The sequence below is a fragment of the Drosophila pseudoobscura genome, chromosome 2 (assembly GCF_009870125.1).
Source record: "Drosophila pseudoobscura strain MV-25-SWS-2005 chromosome 2, UCI_Dpse_MV25, whole genome shotgun sequence".
In the NCBI taxonomy this organism is placed as follows: domain Eukaryota; kingdom Metazoa; phylum Arthropoda; class Insecta; order Diptera; family Drosophilidae; genus Drosophila; species Drosophila pseudoobscura.
Genome location: NC_046679.1, coordinates 29330818 through 29354924, shown reverse-complemented (window position 1 = coordinate 29354924; position 24107 = coordinate 29330818). Strand labels below are relative to the sequence as shown.

General features: G+C 42.2%; 5 protein-coding genes across 12 annotated transcripts; 2 read left to right on the top strand and 3 right to left on the bottom strand.

Moving 5' to 3' along the window:
• Nucleotides 1-603: 603 nt before the first annotated feature.
• Nucleotides 604-2924, top strand: ZnT86D (zinc transporter 86D). Of its 3 annotated transcripts, none has more exons than XM_002138005.4 (4): nt 604-816; nt 1041-1240; nt 1314-1754; nt 1819-2924. In XM_002138005.4, exons 2-4 carry the CDS (start codon nt 1060-1062, stop codon nt 2316-2318), a joined length of 1122 nt encoding a protein of 373 aa, XP_002138041.2. In that variant the 5' UTR covers nt 604-816; nt 1041-1059; the 3' UTR covers nt 2319-2924. The 3 variants fall into 3 exon arrangements, with proteins under 3 accessions (XP_002138041.2, XP_015038315.2, XP_015038314.2); XM_015182829.2 differs by having other exon boundaries at nt 604-959; XM_015182828.2 differs by having other exon boundaries at nt 604-959; nt 1015-1240.
• Nucleotides 2925-3838: 914 nt separating this feature from the next.
• On the bottom strand, nt 3839-5084 carry Tctp (translationally controlled tumor protein). Its single transcript, XM_001359895.5, has one exon. It carries the CDS (start codon nt 4951-4953, stop codon nt 4435-4437), a length of 519 nt encoding a protein of 172 aa, XP_001359932.1. The 5' UTR covers nt 4954-5084; the 3' UTR covers nt 3839-4434.
• A 558-nt stretch (nt 5085-5642) lies between these two features.
• SdhC (Succinate dehydrogenase, subunit C) lies at nt 5643-6472 on the top strand. Its single transcript, XM_003736870.3, has 2 exons — nt 5643-5780; nt 5835-6472. Coding segments are annotated over exons 1-2 (516 nt in total). The 5' UTR covers nt 5643-5778; the 3' UTR covers nt 6349-6472.
• Nucleotides 6473-6911: 439 nt separating this feature from the next.
• On the bottom strand, nt 6912-20003 carry cu (NADP/NADPH phosphatase nocturnin). Of its 6 annotated transcripts, XM_015182827.2 has the most exons (8): nt 16399-16560; nt 10757-11028; nt 8850-8954; nt 8406-8641; nt 8272-8343; nt 8097-8218; nt 7388-8020; nt 6912-7326 (listed from the first exon to the last, which is right to left on the bottom strand). In XM_015182827.2, the coding sequence occupies exons 2-8, from the start codon at nt 10834-10836 to the stop codon at nt 7123-7125; spliced, it is 1452 nt and encodes a 483-aa protein (XP_015038313.2). In that variant the 5' UTR covers nt 10837-11028; nt 16399-16560; the 3' UTR covers nt 6912-7122. The 6 variants fall into 6 exon arrangements, with proteins under 6 accessions (XP_015038313.2, XP_033233743.1, XP_003736915.2 ...); XM_033377852.1 differs by lacking the exons at nt 10757-11028; nt 16399-16560 and adding an exon at nt 19849-20001; XM_003736867.3 differs by lacking the exon at nt 8850-8954 and having other exon boundaries at nt 16399-16559.
• Nucleotides 20004-20791: 788 nt separating this feature from the next.
• Nucleotides 20792-21388, bottom strand: LOC4803138 (uncharacterized). The gene is made up of 2 exons (XM_001359893.4): nt 21103-21388; nt 20792-20989 (listed from the first exon to the last, which is right to left on the bottom strand). The coding sequence occupies exons 1-2, from the start codon at nt 21360-21362 to the stop codon at nt 20905-20907; spliced, it is 345 nt and encodes a 114-aa protein (XP_001359930.3). The 5' UTR covers nt 21363-21388; the 3' UTR covers nt 20792-20904.
• Nucleotides 21389-24107: the final 2719 nt, after the last annotated feature.

The window sequence follows — 24107 nt, the reverse complement described above, 5'->3', positions numbered from 1 at the left end:
GATCTAAAGTTGTTTATATACTCTAGTTGCTGCTGTGAAGATAGCTTCCTTATATGACGTTGGCAGAATAATTCTAGTTTTTAAATAAACTATGCATTGCTCAGTGCTTCTTCTTCGGCCATTGACATTCAATTTTAACGCTAGCACGTGTCAAGTGTGCGATCTGCACCTGTGACAAACGAAATATTATTTACTCATGATAATTATTATTCGAATACATGAAGAATATATTTATAAATTTATAAAAAACATTTAAATTTAATACAGCTGTTGTTTATTTGTTTTGTCATTCCCTGCGGCCGCGGACGTGGAAAGTTGTACCCAGCTGACATTTAGCTGGCTTGCAACTGTATCCATTCACAACGAACGCAGCTAATTTGTTTATGTGGGTTCCCCAATATTTGTGACAACACGGCAGATTGCTGGCCAACACACATGAAAATAATAAATCGGTTACATGAAGAATATATTTAGTAATGTGTACAAAACATTTAAATAGCATACAGCTGTTGTTTAATTGTTTTGCCATTCCCTGCTGCCGCCTACGTAGCAGACATTTAGATAGATTGCAACTATCCATTCACAGCGAACGCAGCGATTAGTGGAGCGAATATGTTTATGTGGTTACCCCAATATTTGTGACAACACGGCAGATTTCTGGCCAACACAAATTTTCTCGTTTTTTGAAGATGAATTAAATTAAAGCCGCTTAGTTAAACATTAACTGCACGCAACAGTGTGCAACGGACAACCTGTGCAAATAAGACTACCGTCGGCCTGGTCGACGACGTAGCAGGAAGCGTTGTGCGTTGTGAGGTAATTTGCACAATAAAATAATTGCCGCCGACGCCGCAGACATACATTCTTTTGGGGGCCAGGCCAGAACAAGTGTTTGCAGCAGAAGTAGCTAGCCAGCCAGCTGGAGGAAGGCAACGGCTAAGCCACACCGATTATACCACGTATGCAAACAAATGACGGACCTGATAACAGCAGCGTAATGCGTATGTTTTATAGATTTCTCGTGTTTGGTGTCTTTGCAGATTTACACGTTTCCCAATTATGATACCGCTGTCGCACAAGGACCGCAGTAGCTTCGGCTACCGGGTCAAAGAACAGTTAAACAGCTGGAGGCGGCTCATTTTCTCAGATCGAAACTCGCGCAATTTGTTTCTGTTTCTGCTCCTCAACCTGAGTTTTGCCTTCGTCGAGCTTTTCTATGGCATTTTGACAAACAGCCTGGGTGTGTACCCCTCAAATTCAATTGGTGTTAATCTTATCCAGGCTTTACAATGCTCTCAATGTTTATCGCCTAGGTCTGATCTCTGACTCGTTTCACATGTTCTTCGATTGCACGGGTCTCTTGGCCGGTCTGGCTGCCTCGGTAATTACGAAGTGGAAGGCAAACGATAAGTTCTCCTATGGATATGTGCGTGCCGAAGTGTTGGCAGGATTCGTCAATAGCCTGTTCCTGCTATTCATCGCCTTCTTTATATTGTCCGAGGGTGTGGAACGGTTATTGGAGCCGCCCGAGGTGAAGCACGAGCGTCTCTTTGTGGTGTCCGTGCTGGGGCTCCTGGTAAACCTAGTCGGAATCTATGCGTTTAATCATGGCGGCCATGGGCACTCGCATGGGGGAGGTGGACACGGACACTCCCACGGCGGTGGCGCCAGCGTCGCCAATCACGGACACGGCCACTCCCATAGTCACAGCGACATTAACAATCACAATCATGAGGCCATCACCTTGGATAATGGTAAATCAGCCGCGAAAACGGTTCACTTTCAATTTCAGCTTGAAATTGTTGCTCTTCTTTCTAGGTCATGGCCACTCGCACGACCACGACAGTCACGGTCATTCCCACGGCGACATGGGCGGTAGCAATTCTCAGATTATGCGCGGCGTTTTCCTGCACATTCTGGCCGACACCCTCGGCTCTGTGGGTGTCATCATATCGGCTGTGTTGATGCAAATGTTCGGCTGGATGATAGCGGATCCAATTTGCTCGATTTTCATCTCCCTTCTGATTGCGCTTAGCGTACTGGGCCTGATTAAGGAGTCCATACTGATATTGATGCAGCGACAACCATCATCGTTGGACCGATCACTGCCGCAGTGCTATCAGAAGGTAACCGGCCTGGCCGGCGTATATGCCGTGCAGGAGCCGCACTTCTGGACGCTCTGCTCCGATGTCTATGTGGGCGCCCTTAAGCTGGAGGTGTCCAAGAATGTCGACCCTAAGTATGTGGTGACACATACGAGGATGATCTTCGAGTCTGTGGGCGTTAAACAGATCTACATACAGCTCGACTATGTATGATGCAGCGGAACATAATCTAGCCTTGTATATGTATATTTAACGGCGCGTGTTGTATGTTTGTGTAGTTCGACCGAGATGATAATGGATTTTTTATCTAAATTTTAGTTTATTAGGCAATCTTGTCGGTGCCACCACCCACTAACCACGCCACACACCTTCCGAAACCCCTCCAAAAAAAAAAAAACCAACCATGTGTAATCTTAAATTTTACGAGTAATATTTGGCGAATTTTGTTAACTTATTTGTTGAGAAGCGATCGGCATTCATTCCATTTATACTGAAGCATTACAAAACGGAATGTTTGTGTGCAGTAGGGCAGCCGGTGCTGTCGTTTTCTAGAAGCATAGTGTAATTGTAATATAAGCGAAAGAACTTGTGCAAGAGTAAATCTATATAGTCTCTTTTTATAACCTTGTTTTTAAAATCTGAATGATCAAAAGCCAGAAGCATACATACCTACAAATAGTAACTAGTTTGACTGACATTTCCAAACACATTCCCCTATAAATTGGGGTCAACTAACTGTTCTTGTCGCAGTTTGCAGCATCAAAATTATGAACGAAATAAAATATAATTTGTTATTAGCATTTTTATACGTAAACCGAATAGAATTGTTGTTTTAATGTTTCATATGGGGAGCTCTAAGACCCTCGGGCCCTAATCAAATCATTGTTCATCGGTAAGAACATGATTTTATGCCGAACAAGGTCAATACCATTCAAACTTATCTAAAAAATCACGAAATATTCAATAGATAAGATTTTAATTTTTCAGAAGAGTATCGTTTGTGTTTATCTACAGGTTTTGAGTTTGATTTATATTGCCATCTCAACGTTTAAATGATCAAATGTTATATTTTTTATGCACAAAATTCGTTAAAGATCTTTATTGAAATATATTTAAAAAACACATTACCATCAAGTTGATTTCATTTTAATTTATTCCCATTTTCCATGAGAGCTGCCTTTCCAGGGAGTGCACACTGTACTTTTCTCTCACGCGACGGGCAACAGGTAGACACGTTTTACTCACGCACACACACACACCCATCCGAAGGGCATTTGTATGGGTTTGCCTCTACGCGCAGATAAAAATGAATACATTCATGCGAAAATTTTTAGAAATAATAAATTTGGTTTGTTCAAAATGATAAGCGGGCCCAGTGGCCATTGAGGTTAGGTCGAATGCAACGTGCGAAAGTAGGCCAAATTGCACTGCAACGTGCAAAAAATAGTAATCAATGCCAAATGGCACTGCGCATGACATGTGCTCGCCTGTGAGTGTGTCTGTACATCACTGTCAAGGGTCAATAACATGTCGGTTGGCCAAAAACTCCCAGCCGACCGGCGCGGCATGACTCAGATGGCGACAAACTCCCTCCCTTCATCCCCTCTCGATTTTGCGCTCGCTCACACCCATCAGGTAGATGCAGGCGGCGGCTGCGGCGTCTACCTACTCATAGCTGTAAATTTCCCGAAAATGAATCGACGCCGCCCATGAAAAGTACAGACATGCTAGTATTTACAGTTGTATATGGTTTCCGTTTAATTCAGTACTTATGTTCCATTTTTCGGTAATTTCTCTCGATCGATATCTGTTTGAAACATAAACGAAAATGCACACAAAATTGCGTTGTTGCTATCAAAATATTATTTTTACCATGTTATCAAATTACAATAGTTGTTTCAGTTGTTCTTATTTAGTTTTAGCTACTGTATTTTGGTTTTTGTTTCTCCCGGTTCGCATTTAGCTACAACCACAAATTTGCCTGCTCTTCTGCATTTAAACAATAAACATTGAAATGAAAATTATAGAAAATTTTGTTGTACTTAATAAATCAAATAAAATCGCATCGCTCGGTACAGGGGATTCGTCAGCAGTGTAACATAAATTTAGGACTTTCAAAATTGTAACTAATTATCGGATAAATATATAGAAGGTATGCATGAGTATGTTCCTCTGGTTGGGCTGGGCGGGGGGCCGGTGATGGTGCCCCATTCCTGTGTGTCTGCTGCATGGGGCGTTGCTTCTTTGTGGCCGTGGCTGAGGGCCTGAGGTTGGAGGTCTTCGATGGTCTCCCCATGCAGAAAAAAATCTAGACACGCACACTCAGAGCTTAGCACTTCTCCTCCTCGAGACCGTGCTTGAAGAACATGAGCACTGGAATGCTCTGGCCATCGATTTCGCGGTACTCGACCAGGGCGACCATGCCGTCGCAGTCCATAGACTCGCCGGTGAAGAACTGCAGCTCCTTGAAGCGGCCCAAGATGTCCTTCATGGCTTTGTTCATGTTGGTCTTGAACACATCAACCTGGTCGGGAGACTTCTCCGCCAGCTTGGCCAACACCTTCTTCATGTAGTCCTTCAGGTAGAGGGTGTACGATTTCTTGTCGCCGAATGCAAAGCATTCCACCAGACGATGATTCAGCACCACATCGACTCCGGACTCAACGTTGGTATCTGTGCCTTCATCGGCCTCCTCGGCAGATGCATTGGCACCTTCGAGTTTAATTTCGCTGCCCTCACGGCTGATCAGCTTGCCATACACCTCGTAGACTACGTCATCGACCAGCTTGATTTTGTAGGTGTCGGCGAACATCTCGTCCCCGGTGATGATATCCTTGAAGATTTTCATGATTGCTGGTGTTAGATTGGCGAAAAGATGGCGTTTAAACTCCTTGCAAATCTGCTATTATAACTGCACCGAACCGGGACCGCGGGAACAACGTGCCACGCGCTATTTCGAGCAAAAAGAAAGAAAATGGCGGACAGTGTGACCGTGGACTTATGGAACTTAGCCCACTTAGCCCCCTTAATTTAATAATGGTAACTCTTGAGCTTGACACAGCGGAAAATAATACTGTTGGTTTATTATTGTATATTATAAATCTTCTGTACTTATATAAAAATATTCAGATAGTTTTCGTAGGTGGTTGCTCGATACCCACTGGTCTATAATGGGTTAATCATAATCCATCCCTGATCGCAAATAATATTGCTCGATTTTGATATTCGGTCTAGTATTACTAGCTAGATAGATCTCTCAGCCCTGCCCACATAATTTAATCCAGTTAATGAACTTATTTTCTACTTGACTGGTTTATTTTAAATACTTGCTTTTATTGGATTTTGCCTAAAAAAGATTTTAGCGTAAAAGGTCAAACAAAAAAAAAATGTAAGAAAGCAATCGTTGCTATTGTTCAATTTTGATATTCCGTTGAATAATGCTGACTAACTGATAATGCTCCTCAGCCCTCCCCACATAATTTTATCCGTTCGATGAATCATTTTTCTACAAGACTAGATAATTTTAGCACTCCCTTTTATTTGATAGTGTCCTAAATAAGGGTTAAACATAAAGGGAAAACGTAATATCGGTATTTTTGTGCGATAAGCGAGTCGATGGTAATTTGCAGCTTCTGGTATACGGTCATACATACAATTCGAGAAAAACACTGAAATGTACGTAATTTTCGCAATTTTATACATTAAAACTAATTAAAACGTTATCCTTAGGTATGCACTCTCCAGCACTCTTATTCGATCGCCGGCCTTGCGCCAAGGCCTTAAGATGGCCGCTGTCAATCGCCAGGCATCGATGAAAGTTGTCTCCGTCGGCTCAACCATTAAGGATGAGACCTACTTCGAGAAGAACGCACGCCTGGGACGCGAGTTGTCGCCCCATTTGTCCATTTACCAGCCCCAGCTGACCTCCATACTGTCGGTCATGCACCGCGGCACTGGCATGGCTCTGGGCGTTGGCGTTTGGGCCTTGGGTTTAGGCGCTCTGATTTCGTCTCACGACATTAGCCATTATGTGACAATGGTGGAGGGACTCCAACTGAGCGGCGCCACATTGACGGCCCTCAAGTTCATCATCGCCTATCCGGCGGGATATCACACAGCGAACGGCATTCGCCATCTCTTCTGGGACACGGGTCGTTTCCTCAAGATCAAGGAAGTGTACTCCACTGGTTATGCAATGGTGGCTGCCTCGTTTGTGCTAACTGCTATACTGGCCCTCATCTAGACGGATGGATGGATGGGATGTCTTTCTCCAGGACATTTGGTGCGGGTGTGCAAGTTAAATATTAGTGTGAATATCGTGTTATAATTCATTGAATGCATTGAATACATGTAAAGTATATTTATTATGCCCAGTTTTGTTCTGTTGCGTAACAGTGGCTTCTCAGTGGCTACGCGGACTGCGCCGCATTTGATAATTTCCGGCTGCAATTTTCGCCAAATGGCGTGTTTTTGTGATGGCTTTAGACGGTTTTTTCTCGATTTGCGAATTCAATAGGCGTTTAATCTACTATGCCAGCTGTGGAATTCGCAATTAGCTGCGATAGGTTGTTGATCGATTACACTCATATTAATCGGATTCAAACTGGCCTAATCAGAGGGTGATCTTACTTACTTTTTACTAACATCCTGTAGATATCCTCATTTTTTAAGATTCCATATATATAACAAACTTAAATTGAACTAAAATAGATCTAAAATATTATACAGCTGACAGAACAAGAACAGATCTAGAAGAAGAACGAAAGCTGCGACCCTTTTTTTTATTAATTATAGCATATAAACCCATTTTTTTTTGACTTTCTTCCAACTTAATTAATTTATTTATTGTGAATTTTGGATTATTTCTTGTAAAAAGCTGCAAACTGTCGTCGTGCAACACTCGTGTATGTGTACGAGTTATGAGGCTAAAATGTATCTAACAACTAATATCACAATCGATGTAATGTAATTGAAACTTGTCATCTGGTGAATTTGCGGATGCTTTGTGGCGCCTTGGCTATTGTATGTTGCCATGTTTGCTGCCCTCCCCCTCGCTGTCACTCGCCTTGTCCGCCTGATCCCCCGAGCCAGAGGTCGGTGGTGGGCCATCGAGCAGCTCAAAGTCACAGACCAAAGAGAAATGATCCGATGGATACCGATAGCTGGGCGTGCGATTTTTGCCAATCTCTTCGCCTGCCGGAAATTCCAGACAGTTTTTGATCTGCAATTGGATGGGAACAGCGATTAGAAAATGTCTTTATAACCTTTTAATGCGGTCCCACCTTGAGGTGATCGGGTGTATAGAAGACATAGTCAATGGTGTGACACTCTTCGCCCTCCTCGCGTATCTTCCAGGTGGTGTAGGGCGGCTCACGCTTGATCGACTGCGAGACAAACTCATTGACATCCTCGCTGTGCTGTAGGATCTGCTCTCGCTCCAGCTTAACATCCGCGTAGGCGCTGCCTAGCTTGAACAGATCGCAGCCGAGTATCGTGGCATATATGGGCTCGATGGGCTCCGCATTGAAGTCCCCACACAGCAGCAGAGGCGTCTCGCCAGCAAACTGTTTAACGAATCGCATCAGATCTCGTCCCTGCTCATTGCGCAGCTTGGCCAGCAGGGCGCCATGCCGTGCCTTCAGATGGGTGGTGCAGACACAGAACTCCCGGCCGGAGGCCTTCAACTGGAGTCGGGCCGCAATGGCCACCTGGTTGCTCTGCACACGCCACACCTCCAGGACCCTCGTGTCGTAGCCCATCAACTGCAGCTTGTCGCGTTTGTAGAAAATGGCACAGCCATCGGGTCCGTTGTTCTGCTCTATGTACAGACAAGGCGAGTCCGGTTTGGGGAAGAAGATGCCCGCATAGTTCTGGCTGCCCAAGACGGTCTGCAGGAACTTGAAGTGGTCCACTTCCTGCAAAAGAACGAATGGGGATTCCTTGTTAAAGCGCAACTGCATGGCGGCCAGGGGGGAGGTCATAAATATATACTTGCAGACAAATGACATCGGGCTGATTCTGCAGGATCTCTTGGACAATCAGGTACTTGCGATGCTGCCAATCCAACGCCTCTTCGGGACAGCGTACAAAGCCATCGTTATGCTGGCCCAGAGCTAAAGGAAACCGATTAGGACAAGGATTAAGGATTAATATAAACAGTACTTACTCTGCGACAAAATATTCCACTGTAGCAATCGAATGTTCTGCGAACTATCGCCTTCAATGGGTGCACTGCAAACTAAAAATCCATCCATAAATTATAATAAATCCATCAAAAGCTGTAAGTATCATTTTTGTTACCTCTGGAAACAGAGTTCAGCTGGAGACAACGCAATCCATCGGTGACATCCTCGTCCATCAACAGGGGCTTGAGGAAGCATCGGGACAGGAGTGATGGCTGTTCGATGCCCATGCCCCTTGACTGCTGCACATGTTGCAGCAATGCCGATGTGCTCAGAAGACCCTTGGGCAGCTCGAGACCATCGTCCTGGGAGTCCACATTGTTGATCTTTGGTGCCGAATTGAATGAGCCCATTCTGTAAGAGGTTATTGGCCATAAATTATGGATTCTTTGTGGCAAAAAAATTCAGCTAAAAACGTGCTCCACAAACCATAAGGATATGGTTTCTTTTGGCATTTAAATCGATATTTTTCAAACAAACAATTTTCAGCTAAAGACAGCAAGAACATCAAGAACAACAGCAACAAAGGAACGCAATGCAACAACAACGGAAGGATACTCACAACGCATAGGGCTTTCTATAAAGGATTTTTCGCAGTATTATGCTGAAAATGAATAGGCTATGACTATGTCGACGACTCGTATATAATTTTGCCATATTTCCCTTGCTGCAAAAAGAATCATAGTGTGTGTGTGTGGGGAATTTGTGGGATTAAATACAGATTTTACAGAGCTTTTCAGAGTTACAAATTTCAAGGAAAGCATGGAAAGCAAAATAAATTGATATATAGGCCAAAAAGAAGGTATGAAATTAGGAAATTAGCAGCTGGGAAGAAAGAAGGAGACGTTCGAAACAAAACCGAATCCTGTCTTCTGATAGAATATTTTGCAGGACTACTCTCAGCACAGCCCTTGGGGTTCTTCTAGAGAACAGAACCTTGGGAATTTTTCAATATTTTTCTGCCTTAGGATCAATAAAAATAATAACTTTAAAGTTGAAACTATTTCAGAACACTTTTCTTTGATCTCAGAGATATTTCTGGTAAAATACAGAGAATTCCCTGTCTTCAGGATCTATTGATTTGTTCATTTTACAACTTTATCCATCGACAAAGAGACTTTTCAATTGAATACTATTCATTCTGAGAATCAAGACTCCAGTGTCCTACCCACTCGAAATATCTCTAATATTATCTCGTATACTAACTCTTTAGTTTAATCACAAACTAGAAATAGATACGAGTCTCTAATGCACATTTCAGCAGAGAAGTCATGATATATTTTTAATCAAATCTCTCAGCAATTAGCACGTTTGCTCTGGTTCTAAACTGACGTTTAAGCGCAGATCTTTCTCTCTTGTAGAGGGAGATATAGAGAGAGAGATAGAGATGCTTCCCACCCACGCAAAAGTCTCACGCAAAAGTCTGTTAAAAAACCAACAAAAAAATGTCGCTCGGTCAATAGCTTCACAGCTGTTGTGGGGAGGGGGCACTGTTGATTCTGGTTCTGATGAAAACCAGTTCGGGCATCGAGAGAGAATCTCTCTGGTACGGTTTGGGGTGTATGGGACTGGATTTCGGTGTACGGGTTTCAGTTTGTCAACGCAATCAATCACAGGCTCAGTCCAGAGCGAAGAGCAGCCACAGCCTGGTCGTCCGATCTGATCTCTCACCTGGTCAGCATCACCTTCTGGAGGTAGGACTTGCGGTCGTTCTTGCAGGGTGCCTTATTGGCACGCTTCATATGCAGAGCTTGCTCCATGACTGATGGCAGGACGAAGACGAATCGGTTGATGGAGGTATAGTGTATCTGGTATAGGGTGAAGGATTTCCAATTTGGGAACTGGGTTGGGGACCGTGGCCGAAATATTTGTTGGAACGAGGTGCGCTTGCAAGCGACTTTGGCGAAACTGAATGCCAACTGAAGTGCGGCGCTTTATTAGAGAGATGATTGTCGCCGGCGGGGCGAAAAAGAGAACGAAGATTCCGAGATACAGATACCAGAGACGACAACGACAACGACAGCGGCGACGACGACGCACAAACGAGTATTCCAGCTTGTACATGTATCTGCAAGATATACAGAACGAGATCAATACGTTCTGCCTCACGTGCGTGTGTGGCGAGGTATCGGCCTCAGCCTCAAACAAAAGAACAATTCTTGACAGCCTGCTAAATATTTATGGGACACGGAATGCAGATTGGGGTCTCTCTCACTCTCTGTCCCAGATGGCCGGTCAGCTAATGAAAACAAAAGTGCCCCGCATCTCTGAGATATGCACAAAAAAATAACACATCCTTAGCTAATGTCCAGACGGTGTTGTATGCCTAAACAGTATGATCTCAAATGCTAATCCATCAGACAGATAGATACAACGCAGTTACATGCGTAATGAAGTATCTGTATCTGTATCTGCAAGGGGTATATCTCTTCTGGATATCCTAGGGATTGTAATTAAGGGAGGGTTTACCTGGGTATGGGCACGGCCACACGTCTCGCAAACGTCTTCGATGTGACAATCAAACGCGATGTTTTCATTAAAAACTCCATCTTTGATCACCTTTGGTGCACTTTCTCGTTTGGTGATTTCTTTTGTGTCTCTTTAGTCTCTGGCTTTTAGTTCTTAAATTTCTGTCTCTTAGTTTGCTAAAAACTCTGAGTGTTTTATTAGGATAGTTTGAAATGTTTTATATTTAATTTCAATATGCCAATGTCAAAGAGACGCGGCCTCATCTGTGTTTCCTAAAAAAATACGGTCAGAAATATATTTTATGGGGTTAGGCATTAATTTTCGGATCTCATATGCGAAGAACTTCACCCACTTGCAAAAGCGCTTACGAGCCGCAGCTTTTAAATTGTTTTTACTTGAGTATAGGCCACGTGCCACACGATACGTGTGTGCTTTTTGTATGGCTCTTATCAGCTGTCGGGGCGTGATCCAGAGACAATTACAAAGTACTAACATTCATTGATAGACTAACCAGCCAGCTGGCATATTTTATATACTATTTATTGATTAGGATTATTGATGGCATGGCAAATTCCTCTAAAGAGTAGTACAGTAGTATATTTGCACAGCAAATTACTCTAAAGAGTACTATGTAGTGTTCATCCCATCTAAATCGTTATAGAAATTTGTATAAAAAAAATAGGTGACCCCGACAAGGGGTTTCTTCTACAGAGTATAACATACAAATTATCCCATCTAATTCGTTATAGAAATTTTGTTTAAAAGAATAAGGTGTTATATTTTGGGTCACCAAAAGGTGACCCCGACAAAGGGTTGCTACTGCATTCCTCTACAGAGTATAACATAAGGATTGTCCCATCTAAATGGTCATAGAAATTGGTTTAAAATGGTATTACTTTTGAAGGACACCAAAAGGTTAACCCTACCAAGGGTGGAGTGACACGATTCCCTGTAAAATCCAACCTCTTTTATAGCTCTATAGCACGATCCAATTCAAAGAAAATTCAAAAAGACTTATAAACCCAATAAAATACCAAAATAAAGTACAGATAGGTATTTAAAACCCCTCATAAATATTAAATTGAATGCTAATGAATCAATAGAACACTTGAATAACATCTTTCAGTAAATAAAAGCATCTAAAGGTATCATCAACAGATTAATTGTTAATTATAATCGTTCCTGCCACATTTTCCCCGCCTTTCACTCAACTAAAAAATACAGACAACCAGACCACCCTGATGATCAATTCGCACAAAAATTGTGCAAGGTTAGTTTTTGCTGCCGCTGAAAAAAAAACGGGCCTGAGTGGCTGTGGGGCCGGACAATGCCTAAGAACACTTGACACAGAGCCCAGCCATGAACTTGATTTATCAGCCCCCCAGGCAGGCAACAAGTTTCGGCAACAGTTACTGTCTGTCTGTCTGTCTGTCTGAATGTCTCACCTCACAAGATACAAGAGCAGATCGCGAGGCGGCTCATAATCGACGGCAAACGACGATGACGGCGGCACCGTGTCTCCTCCAACGGCAGCTGCAGTCTGTCTTCGATTGGAGTTTGAGTTGGGGCTGGGGCTGGCCACACCCTGCTGCTGCTGTTGCTGCTGATGTTGCTGCTTGGTGGCATCCAGTTCGACATCCATTTCAAAATCGATTTCCAGTTTACGTGCGGCCAGACGCTGCCTCATTTGCACAGTGGAGGTCATTGCCGAGGTCTTGGCCAGTGCTTCCGCAATTTCGTATTGCTTGAGGAAATCCTGGCGCAGACGCTGGCCACCGAGGGAGAGACCTTGCGGCTGGCGGCACTCATCTCCGCACAGACGCAGGCACATCTCATTGATGGCCGACGTGGAGGAGGAGGTCATCTGGTGATCTCCTAGTCCCAAACAATTCAGGCAGGGTTTGGGCTCCGCCGAGGATCCGGCCAGCTGTGGTTCCTGTCGATAGTGGGCTGGCGGTGGGGGTGGCTCTTCCCCTCCATCGGGCGATGGTGGCTCATCTGTGACATTAAAGTATCGTGGGGGATTCTCGTCGTCTTCATCCCGGTCCTCCTGGACATCCTGACGCCGGCGAGTGCCATCATCCAGATTGAGATTCAATAGCAGAGCCGTCACGGGCATGGCCTTGCCCAGGGCGGGCTGTCGACGATGGCCATAATGCTCTTGTATGCAGTTCTTGTTATCCATTTCCGTTTCACTCTACTTCCATTCGAACACTTTTGAATATTATTTTTGCAATATTTTAGGAGAGAGACCGACTAGCGACTACCGACCGACTGTCCGTTTAGAACATCCAACAATTAATACGCGCGTGCGTTGCTTTTCCTTATTTATATCTTTGCATGGGGGGGCTCTAGCCCGAGATCGAGGCAATCAAGTGCTCCCTCTGGGCGCTCTCCTCTCGCACATCGCACATCGTACATCGCACACTCTCATTAAAAGAGGCAGACCAGACAGTTGTCTGTTTTGTTCAGTACCAGTCATAGGTAAATGCTCTCGATCGCTCACTTTGCTCGATCGAAGCCGATTCGGTCGTTGCGTTCGTTTCGTTGTTCCTCTGGCTAAAGGCAAACCACATTTGATCACTTTCCAAAATGTCAAATTCACAATTAGCCGAATCACAATAAGATTTACTGTGATTTACTGCCTAAAAGTTATAGATTGAGTGCCTGCCTGCCTGGCACTTTCATTGGACCTCCCCCCTCACATAAACTTGACCTGATGAATCAGCTGTGGCTTGTGTGGAAAACATAACATGAATTGTTTTGTTCAATTAAAAAGAATATTCACTTGAACTTGTGGCTGTGTTTGAGGTTAAAGTCACAGTGAAATAATTGCTGAACAATTGAGAGAGATGGCTGTATTCATAACACAGGAAATGGCTAATAAATAATGAAAATTATCAGAAGGATTGTCTTGTTTAAAAGAGGACATCCATCTACCTCAAAAACCCTTTAAAAATAATCAAAAATCACCCTAACTTCCTTAAAAAGTGATCTTCAAAGTGTTCCCCAAGCTCCCGACTTCCTCAAAGAGTAGTAAATGTTAGGTAGGTCGTAACTTCTATTGTAATTTCATTTCCAAAAACAACAATAACTGATAAATAATGAACAATTTCCAATCAGAAAAGATTGATTAATCAACTGTCTCTCCATCTGTCTGTCTGTCAGTTGACAATCATTATTGTTCCTCCTCCCAGAAAGGGGGGAAAAGCACACAAACAGACATCAAACCTCCAATGCTAATTTGTAGCTAATAAATTATTATACAATTTCATGACTTTTGTTGTTGCGTTTCATGATTTGCATTAATTCAAGAGCAAATTAATTGCATTTCATTTGGTGGCTAATAAACTAAAAGCGAATCAAATACAAAATACAACAACAAACCAAACAGAACAACTTTCATTCGTTTCCGCAGTGGGTACATAATCGTATTTATGTGTTCATGTAGAGCCTACACGTATATCTAGTTTTTCTCATTGAAATCGTAGACTGAATGAAATGTTTAGTTAATTTTATAAAGACTTAAGGACCCTTTTTTCTCAATCTAATCTAATCTAATTTCCCTTGAGTACTTATGCAGATCTAGATCTAATAAAAGGTTACAAGTCTATTACTCTGATATAAGATCTGTTTTTGGATCTCTTTCTTTGATGGTGGCAGCATGGGATGTCATGGAACACAAAAGATATTAACTTGAGAAGTAAGATCAAAGTATTTTTCCAGTTTAAAGCGTGGATGAAGTTCTTTTGGAAGCAGTTCTAGAGCAAAACTCAATAGTCTGCCCAAGAAACGAGAAATTTACACGAATTTTACTTATGATTTACATATGTGCATGAGCAATCTACATGCATGTGTAGATATTCATGTACATATGATCGATATCAGAGTCATTCACGTGTACCATACTTTTAGGCGTGTAGAATTGATCCAAGCACAACACAAAATATACAATTCTAAGGCGTGTCTCGCCCATATAAATATAAATACACTTAATCTGCCTCCACATACGTTTAATGCAAATAAATTGTTTTGAAATATTCCACATGAAAGCCCTTGAAGATGTAATACGTTTGTGTAACAAGGAAAAGTCTAATTACATTGTCGATTATAAATGCTGACTTTTTAGTGGAATATCTATGCAATAACAACAGCCCATAATATCCCACAACAAAATTGTCTTTATATGTTTGCTCAGTTGATAATGAACTTGGTCTACATGTACATAAGTACCCTTCTATATTTAATATTCCTATATTTACAAACCGTTCCAGCACCCAACAAGAAGTATTTCTCGGTTATCCCACTAATTACATATAATATTAACTTCCCCTTCCCTGCATCTGCTCTTTGGTTGTTTAAAGATTTGATATAAATTCCGTCTCTTATTTGTTGTTTTTCCTTCTTTTTGGCAATGCACTGCGGAAAGTCGTGTTGAGGCGGCCGACATTGAGTTTTATTTATATATGCGGCTATATGTACTACGTGAGTGTACGAGCGGGTCTATAGAGAATCGTCCGTCAACTTGTTGGGAACGAATGCCACATGAACTTGTACGCCCGCTGAACTTATGACAGTTCTAGGCCTCTAGGCAGGGCGTACGCGTGTGGCATTTTTAATACTCTGTAACGGCATTTACTTTGTCAGCTAAATTACTGGGACACCTGTTCCCGTACAGAGGTGATCGGGTCATCGATCAGGCGTCTGGCTCTAGCTCTATATATCAAAAACGAAAAACCAACAAGGGACGTCTGGTATTTGACAAGCTTATCAGTTGTTTGGCACTTATTGAAATTACGAATTCTTTGGTTTAGTCGACTAATCGATGACCTATAAATAATCGCACTAGGGAAAAAGATTATGTTTGGAAGTCTATTGATAGTTTATTGTTAAAAAGCAGTTGCGGACGTTATTTTGAACCCAAAAACAAGGGGGTACTATGACAAAAGCTGCTCAATAATTTACCTTCTGATATAAAGAATTGCTCTATTTGTATGCCATGAGACTCTGCTATACGGTGACTCGAAGGTTGTCTAAAGTGGCGCTGCCTCCTTTGCTATATCATAAGCTATCATCGTTTGATATTCTGTCATGCCTTGACGAGACAGTTTATGATATTACAGGGCATCTAAAGATGCTTACCATTGTAGTTCTTACAGCAGAGACTTTCCCTGACAACGATCTGTTGTAATAAATTGCCTACCAAGACTGTTTTCCCATTTATGTGTATGAAAGTTCAATTTCTTTTGGTTAGCAACCCATAAATAAAGATATTTTACAGTCCTGCTAGAAGCACAAGTACATATTCTCCTGTCGCCTAACTGGCACACATATATCATCTGGTTTCTAGGGTATAGAGGCACACTTTAAACGCTTTTGCTTAGGTTTGATTAATTCGTTATACAACCGCCTAGCGACAGATTGTATGTTTTAATCGTAAATGCTCGCCTGTACGAGTATGGGCACTATATCGCGTCGACTTTGGCTTGGAAATAACTGGTTCTGCTCCGGCAAAAGCTGATTCCAGCCGCCTTTCATTGGACTGGACTCGAAAATTCGTTCATTCGGTTCGTGGGGCATTTTGCAAGCGGGTTCTTCGTTCAGCAAAGGATGGGGTCTATCGGGGTCTGTGCAGAACTCACCATTTTGTTGCCCACTATGCTCTATGCACTCCCACACATGGTTAAGTAGCGAAAATCGAAGAGTATCCAAAAAAGCAGTCGCAATGGATCGATAAGTAGATTTTTCAAAAAGCGCAAATTTAATTGGTTCTAATGCCTCCGACGAACTGCAAAGAACTAAACGCGATGGATGGTGCTTTGCGCCATTTATACTCCCACTCCCCCCACCGAGTACCAGCGAGAGAGAGAGAGAGAGCATTGCTGATAAGGATATTGATAATGGTGTGCTCTCTCCCCCTCTAACGCTCTCTGTTTGGGTGTCTGTCTGAACGAGGCGGTTGCACAATAATCGCTACACTCTCTCTCTCACTCTCACTCGCTCTCTGGCTACCTCATTATCGTAATAAGTTCAATGGCTCACTCTCTCAGGGTCTGTAATGCTGCTCTGTGCTCGTATATACATACATATGTATGTTTACAGTTCGTTTAGCATTTGATTTTGGTTTCTATGGGGGCTGACTTGTAACTCTGTTTGACATTGATAGCGAATACATGTCCACAAGTGTAGGGCATGGAAGGGTAAGAGCAAAGAGCTACCGAAGAAATATAGCAGATCGTGCACAAGGCAGATGGAAGGAAGGAATAAAGATATAGAAAGTATACTTATTGTTTAAAAAATATTTATTATTCTGAAAATAAGCAAAATGGAGTTTTTGTTCCATTTTGAGACTAAATTACTTGGTTCAAGGTTGTGGCATCTAAATTCTGTGTCGAATTTCATTAAAAATTCCCAGAATCAAGGTTCATCTGTATACAGCTCCCTTAAAAGCACCTCCGTCCTCCTCGTTAAACAGACATTTGAAGGCCTTATAGCAAACTCTCTCCAAGTTTTCTTTAAATTCATATATTCTTCCCTTAATAAATATCTCAGAGATTTAACTCACAGACAACTCGAGTACATACTCGAATGATTCATTACCCATTAATTTATTGCATGGGAGTGGGTCAATCCATGAACGATTTGTAAATCGGAATTGATAACAGAATGCCTCCAGTGACGCGCTGATCGTGTCTGGCTTCGTCTGGACTGTATCTTATCGGCTATAACAGGAGCACAATTGCCACTTCATAATAGTTCTTTGAACACAACTCTTTCGCCCACATGTTGGCTATAAAAGATTCAAAGGGTGAATTTATTTGCAAGGCTGCTTTGATAAGCTCTGGTTGGGAGAATGCAGAAAAATGTGACGTTGCCTGGATGTATTTGGTTTTAATTAGTTTAAAGCGGTTGCATTTGCGTTGTTCTATGAGCGAATCCAGAGATTGTCAAGGTTACTGCTGTTCGGTGGGGCAGTTGGAGGGGCCACTACAACTATTTAGTTCCATGTGTATTTTTATTGCTCTCGGCCCCAGCCCAGTGGTCTGGCCATTGAGATAAGATTATGGTTTTTCGAGTGGACCCCACCACGGCCTTGTTTGAGTGCCTGCGGCCGGTATCAAGTTCGCTTTCTATTTATCTTATATATATTTATATTATATGATACTTCAAATGGATTTTCGATGTAGTCAGCTATAGTCTGCCATTCTACTGTTTTGTTTACGTGTACTTTGAGGCGTTCTGGGTTTTTGGGTCTTATCAAATTCGGCAAACCGTAAGCGTGCCCGTGCTATATAATGTACAAAAGAAATCATATATGTGTGTACATATGTATATTTTTTGTTTTTGTTGAAATTTGAACTGTTTTCTTGTATAGCCTCCGAGTGTTTTTCTTATCAGAGTGGGACTTTTCTAGCAGTCTATGTATTTCGAGTATTTGTCCAGAATGGATTATGAGACTCGATTCACATACGCTCTTACATTCATATGTATGCCATTCATATGTACATGTGTTCTAGAACTGAGTCATTCCAGTTGTTTCGAGTTTTCGGTTGACTGCTGATCTGCCGGCTTAAGTCTTTAAGTCGCTTTTGGGGTAGGTTGGGTTGGGTAATGAATGTTGAGTGCTGAGTAAGTGGATTTTTGCTTTGGGTGTTGACAGGAAAGGATTACTTAAAGTACATACTTCGTCTGTTTTGCCTGATAGATTTAAAGATTCATCAATTTGCTGCTAAAAATTTTGACAGATGAAGAATGTTGATTGAAAAGTGATTGTTGGATTGATTTTGGAATTTAAAGATTTTAAAATGTACAATTTATTATAGTTTAAATGAAAATAAAATATTGTTAATAATTATTGAGGGTTTTATGGGTTTACGTCATTTATCTCTAAGCTTAATGGGAAATTGATGGAGTCTATTAAATTAGATTATAGTCAATTGATAAATGGCATGTTAAATAGTTTGTGGACTACTATTATTTAGGTATCCATGCTTTCTTTGTAGATTCCTAGATGGGCATGTTCTACCACTGTAGGGTAGGTTAGATTAATGCTCACCTGACCACAACACACTCAAAAATTCTGCTGGGGTAGCATCTGGCATCTGTCAATTATCCATTTCCCCCAAACAAACTGAGATCTTTTGTATCGGGGAATTCCCCACAATAGCGAATGAAATTATGGGGTCTCGGGTCTCTTGAACAAGGGCAAGCCCCTCTTTAATCAGTGGGGATCTTTTGTGCTTGTTCAAATTATGTACACAACGCCCTCAAACGCACACACACATGTACATATGTATGTATGTACATCAATATACACAAAGAACCGTTATGGTAGGAGTAATTAAAAACCCATTTCTGTTGTCAACCACACACTCATCCACAAAACTCGTAAAACAAGAGCAACAAACAGGCACTTGAGTAAATTATATGCAGAAAACCCCCCAAATACCAACCCAAATAGCAAGCCGCAGGGCAGGGTGTGTTCAAATGGGGTGACTAAAGCACTACCCAATTAGCTTTAATGTAAAGAGATAGATAGAGAGCAACACACCCTAGAAAAATGCACCATGACTCTAGCCAATTTTCTAGCGGCCTCAAACCCAAACAAAAAACGTGCGAGGCGCTAATAAAGAGAGACAGAGAGGGAGAGAAAATTAGCCGGGGATAGATTGAGAGCCAGCCAGAGAGTGTGGGAAAGCTCTCTCCCCCTCTCTTCCCTGTCACTCGCACTAATCAGCAGCTAAAGAGGCTCGCATTGAAGCAAAATTTATTTAAAAACAAAAAAGAAAATCCCCTGCAAGAAGAACAAAGAAAAAGCTGAATAAATGCAGAGACCTGCACAAAGGAAATTTGATTTATGAAAAGCAACAAAAAAAAAGCAACAAAGCAACGAAGCAACAAACAAACGGGAAACACAATGCTTTTATTGCAGCCTAGTGTGGTTGTTTTTGTTTGCTGCACGGCACGGCCCGCTGCTGAGGTTGTTTTGTCAATAAGTCACAGATTTTTTTCAAGAAAAGGACAAGGGCACGGGCACGGGCACACCCCACAACATCAAAGGACACAAGTATTAGATAATTATGGAAACTTACAAAAATTTCTTGAAAAACTTGTAAAACGCCACCACCAAGAAAACGAATGTGGAAATCAGCTTCATATTTTGCACGTACGCTTGACTCGCTTTTGTTTATGTTAATTTTATTTATTGTTTTTCGTTCCGTTTCGTTTCGGTTGTTTTAGTGCAAGTCAAAGTTTTTCAATAAAAGTTCTCTTGTTTATGGTATTTTTTATTGTTTTTTTTTTTTTAGTGAATGTTTGTGGTTTAAACAAAAAATAACGAACAAATTAAGCTAAAATTTCACTATCAATGTCATTTCCGCGTCCGCGGAACACGTTTTACACTCTAGTGGGAAGATAACGCTTTCTGTGACGTATGGCGGCAGACGGGAAGAGAGCGACTAACTGTGCGGCAGAGAGAGAGCGCGAACGCGCGTCCCGAAGAGAGTGAGAGTGTAACGCCGTGAATAAATGCAAGGCAAGCAAAAAAGTAGAAGCTCTGGCGACTGGTGAATGCGCTACGGCAGGTGGAGTGGACAGAGGTAAGTACCTTAAGAAAATGATTATTTTAGCAAAATGAAGATATAAAGGCCATTTGATTATGATTGATATATGATTTATTTGATTTGATATATATATTATTTTATTATTAATATAATAATGATGTTTTTCATGAACATTACTTGAATTTTATTTATATGTTTTAATAATTATGAACCCCTCTAATTGAGACACTAAACACTTTATTAACATATTGCCCTCTGAAGAACATACACTCCATAGTGTAGTGTATACCGTCACGTCCACTTGTTGTGAGCGGGGCAATAAACTTTTGTGTGGGCGCCCTTAAGAGAACCAACTGCCGTAGAAGCTTAAGAGAGTCAATAATCGAAAGAGAAGCAGAGCTTTGACTGCAGCTAAAAGCTCTCGGCTTACAGCTGCTTAAGAGCTTTGTTGGTGAGTACAAAAACTGGGTGTAAATAAGTAGAAACTTTTAATAAAAGCTAACGGTTTGCACTTTTGAACTTATGATAATTTAACAGAGCGTTAACAGAGGTGGTTTTTGGCTGAAATTCGAAAGGGCTTTCCATTCAGGAGTTCGAGGGTCTGAAGTCATAGGCCGGTCCCATGCGTATGGAAATATTAATCGGTTCGTTTAAGCGCTCTTGCATCAGCCTAGAAAACAAAAGATTGATAAATAGGGAGAACCTTCAGAGCAAAACAATAACAAGTGGCTTATCTGGGCCACAGGTGTACCACATATATATGTATATGTATATTGTTCTTACCGTTTATCAGCCTCGCTCTCCCAAGACCGATAGCCTTTGCGTTTGGACGACTTACTTAATCGCAGCGATCGCCTCAACTCTTTCGGCAGCGGTTTGTTCGTCTCTCGCCTCAGAAATTGACCGAATTTCTCGCATTTCTCCGTCAGACTGTGCCACACCATTAGGATCATACGTTTGTGGCGGGATCCGCCAGATCGGTAGGTATTACCATTGGCCCCAGAGTCGTGCAGCTCTGTGGTGGACACAACCCACGACGACATGTTGACAAAGACTGACTAGGCCAGAAGCGACAGGTGACGACCACTTGGCCAGCCAATTGATAAGGCCCCTCTGAAGGCAATCGACGGCACACTAAACAAGTGCCGGAAATGAGAGACTAAAGACTCTCCGTTGCAGCTAAATTAGCCCCAGCCGCACACAATCGCATTGCCAAAATAGTTCCCGAAAATAGTCCTGAAAATTCAATAAGTGAGAGAAGAACAGAGACCTGCCCAGAGGCGGCATTGGACGCTGCTCCAAAAACTGTCACCCAAAAACGAGGGGTGGCTACAGTTATGAATTTTTGTTCAATAAAAATCCCTCCGACCCACTCGCTGCAAAGGATATAGCCACTGACAGCATGTCCTGTAACAAAATACAAATAGCTGCGTTTTGGGTTCGCTCCCATGTGGCCAACACCTAGGGACATTTACCACCCAACCCAACCCAACCCAACCCCCGACCCGGCCCAAAAAATTGTGGCTAGCAAGTCCAGCCAGCACTGACCATTGGCCATTACCTCCTTTTGGCCCTGGCCATTGGGGGTATCAGCATCCCAAACAAAATTGCATGTGGTTGAAAGCAGTTTGGGGCACACAGAGGAAGAGGCCATTCATGTGTGGGGGTGTGGAGTGTGGGGGTGGGGGTGGGGGTGTGTGTTCTGTGATGGTCAACTGCATTGTTATAACGAAAATTCGTTTATTGCCATATTGTTGGATTTTGATTTTGTCTTCGAAACGACAGAACAGGCTCTGCTGGTTGCTTGCAGGACCCTGTAACGTGCAATTATCTGCAGCATTGCATTGTCATGAGAATTGCATAGGAGACGCACCCACACAGGATATAGAGGCCAGGGTGGTGGGACACGGAACAACTTTCTGTCAGAGCCCTTAAAGCTCTTCTTTAGTCGGGGACTCAATTGCATTACAAGTGCCGCAGTGGTTACCCATAAACCGAGTGTGCAACGGAGTTCATGCAGGGATGGGCAGGAGGGCAGGAGGGCAGGATAAAGATGGCAATCAACAGGAAACGAAGCAGGTTCATATAGGATTCACATGGTCGTATTACGATAAGTAATGAATATGTTTATATTATGGCATGTGGAGTGGCACTAGCAATGATGAGACCCTTTTGTCTCTGGCTTCCAGCCAGGCTTATTGCTAACAAATCAGAGATGACAGACAGATGGCAGCTAGTTCAGTTTTGGCTTCGGGCGGTGCCTGTGTACCTATGCTATGCTGAGCAGAAGAATGCATTTTAAATTCCATATAAAATACCATAAAATACCAAGCAGCTGTGGCAAAATGTTGTGGAATCCTTTTATGAAAAAATCCATAACTTGCAATATGTTCATTGGCTGTCTGCTGGCTGTTGGCTGTTGGCTTTGATAGCAAATTGAAATGCAATAAAAGTAAATAGCATATTTATTCGTATATTTCTTGTATTCATTGGCATTTCCCTCTATCCCGCTCTCTCTGTATTTTGTGGGTTGCATTTTATTAAATTTTCTATAAACTTCGTTTGGCTTCTGCAGCTATGCACATCCCATCACTGATCCTTTGACCCCCTCCCCCATTTGGTCTGACCTTTCATTTTGTGTATGGGATATTTTGCCAATTTAAATATTTTACATATTTCGTACAGTAATATACTTCTGTTTACCGTTCGGTTTGTGCAAGAAACATTCTGCAAAATATGCAAATAAACTGTTGCATTTACTCGGAAATCAATCAAGTACTGGACCTCCTACATACATACATCCTACACCCACTTTATGCAGGGAATCGATATACAGACATGTCCGTGGGTGTTCTGTGGGTGCAGGACCTTTGCCTGATTCCAGCCGAAACTGTTTTATATTTCATTTTCATGAATTTTCATTGATTCTCATTGATTTTCATTGACTGTACAGTACAGTATGCAAAGCACTGTCAAATATTCAACGTGTGGGTTAAATGCCTGCCAAGATCTTCCATTGGCAAATATTGAATATGAAATATTTCATTTTAAGGACAGATTTGGTATATTGAAAACATGAGTAAGCCAATATGAAACTGTTTGCTGAGGAAAGTGCATGGGAAATTGCTGAAATACGTACCTAACCTTACTTTTAGTGGTTGTGCCTCGACAAAAACGTTCATCAGCTGATATCTACCGTATCTTTGTATAATATCGGGGGTTAGTGAGCCAGCTGATTTCTCCGCTATCTTTATATTATATATGTATTTTCGGTATCGGCGGGAGCGAGTGAGCCGGGGGTTGGTGAGACAGCGAATCGATTGCGAAGGTATCTTCCCCCCCCAGTAAAATTGCAATTCTCTTTTGTTTGTTCCCCGAAATATCTCTTAAAATTATAAATTAATATTATCCAATTTTTTCACTCTTTCTTCCCCTGTTTTTAGTCATTAATTCTTTATTAATATTATCTTAGCCCTTAAAAATCTCATATATTTTAAGTTTCTCCCAATTTAAGTTATCCCCAGTCCCCTTTTTGGTCTCCCAACTAAAGCCCTCTCTAGGCTTTTTTTTCGCTGCTGCTGATGTCCTTTCCTTGGGCCTGGCATCGCATTACGGCGTCGGCGACAGTCGGCGAGATAAATGTATGCCCAATGCTGATGTGCATGCAAATCTACATTTTTGGACGATTGTCAAAGCCGAAAGCGGTTGGGCTATGGGTCCTGGTCCTGGTCCTGGTGCTGGTGCTGGTGCTGGTCCTCTCTGGTAGACAGATGTCAAGACATCAGACT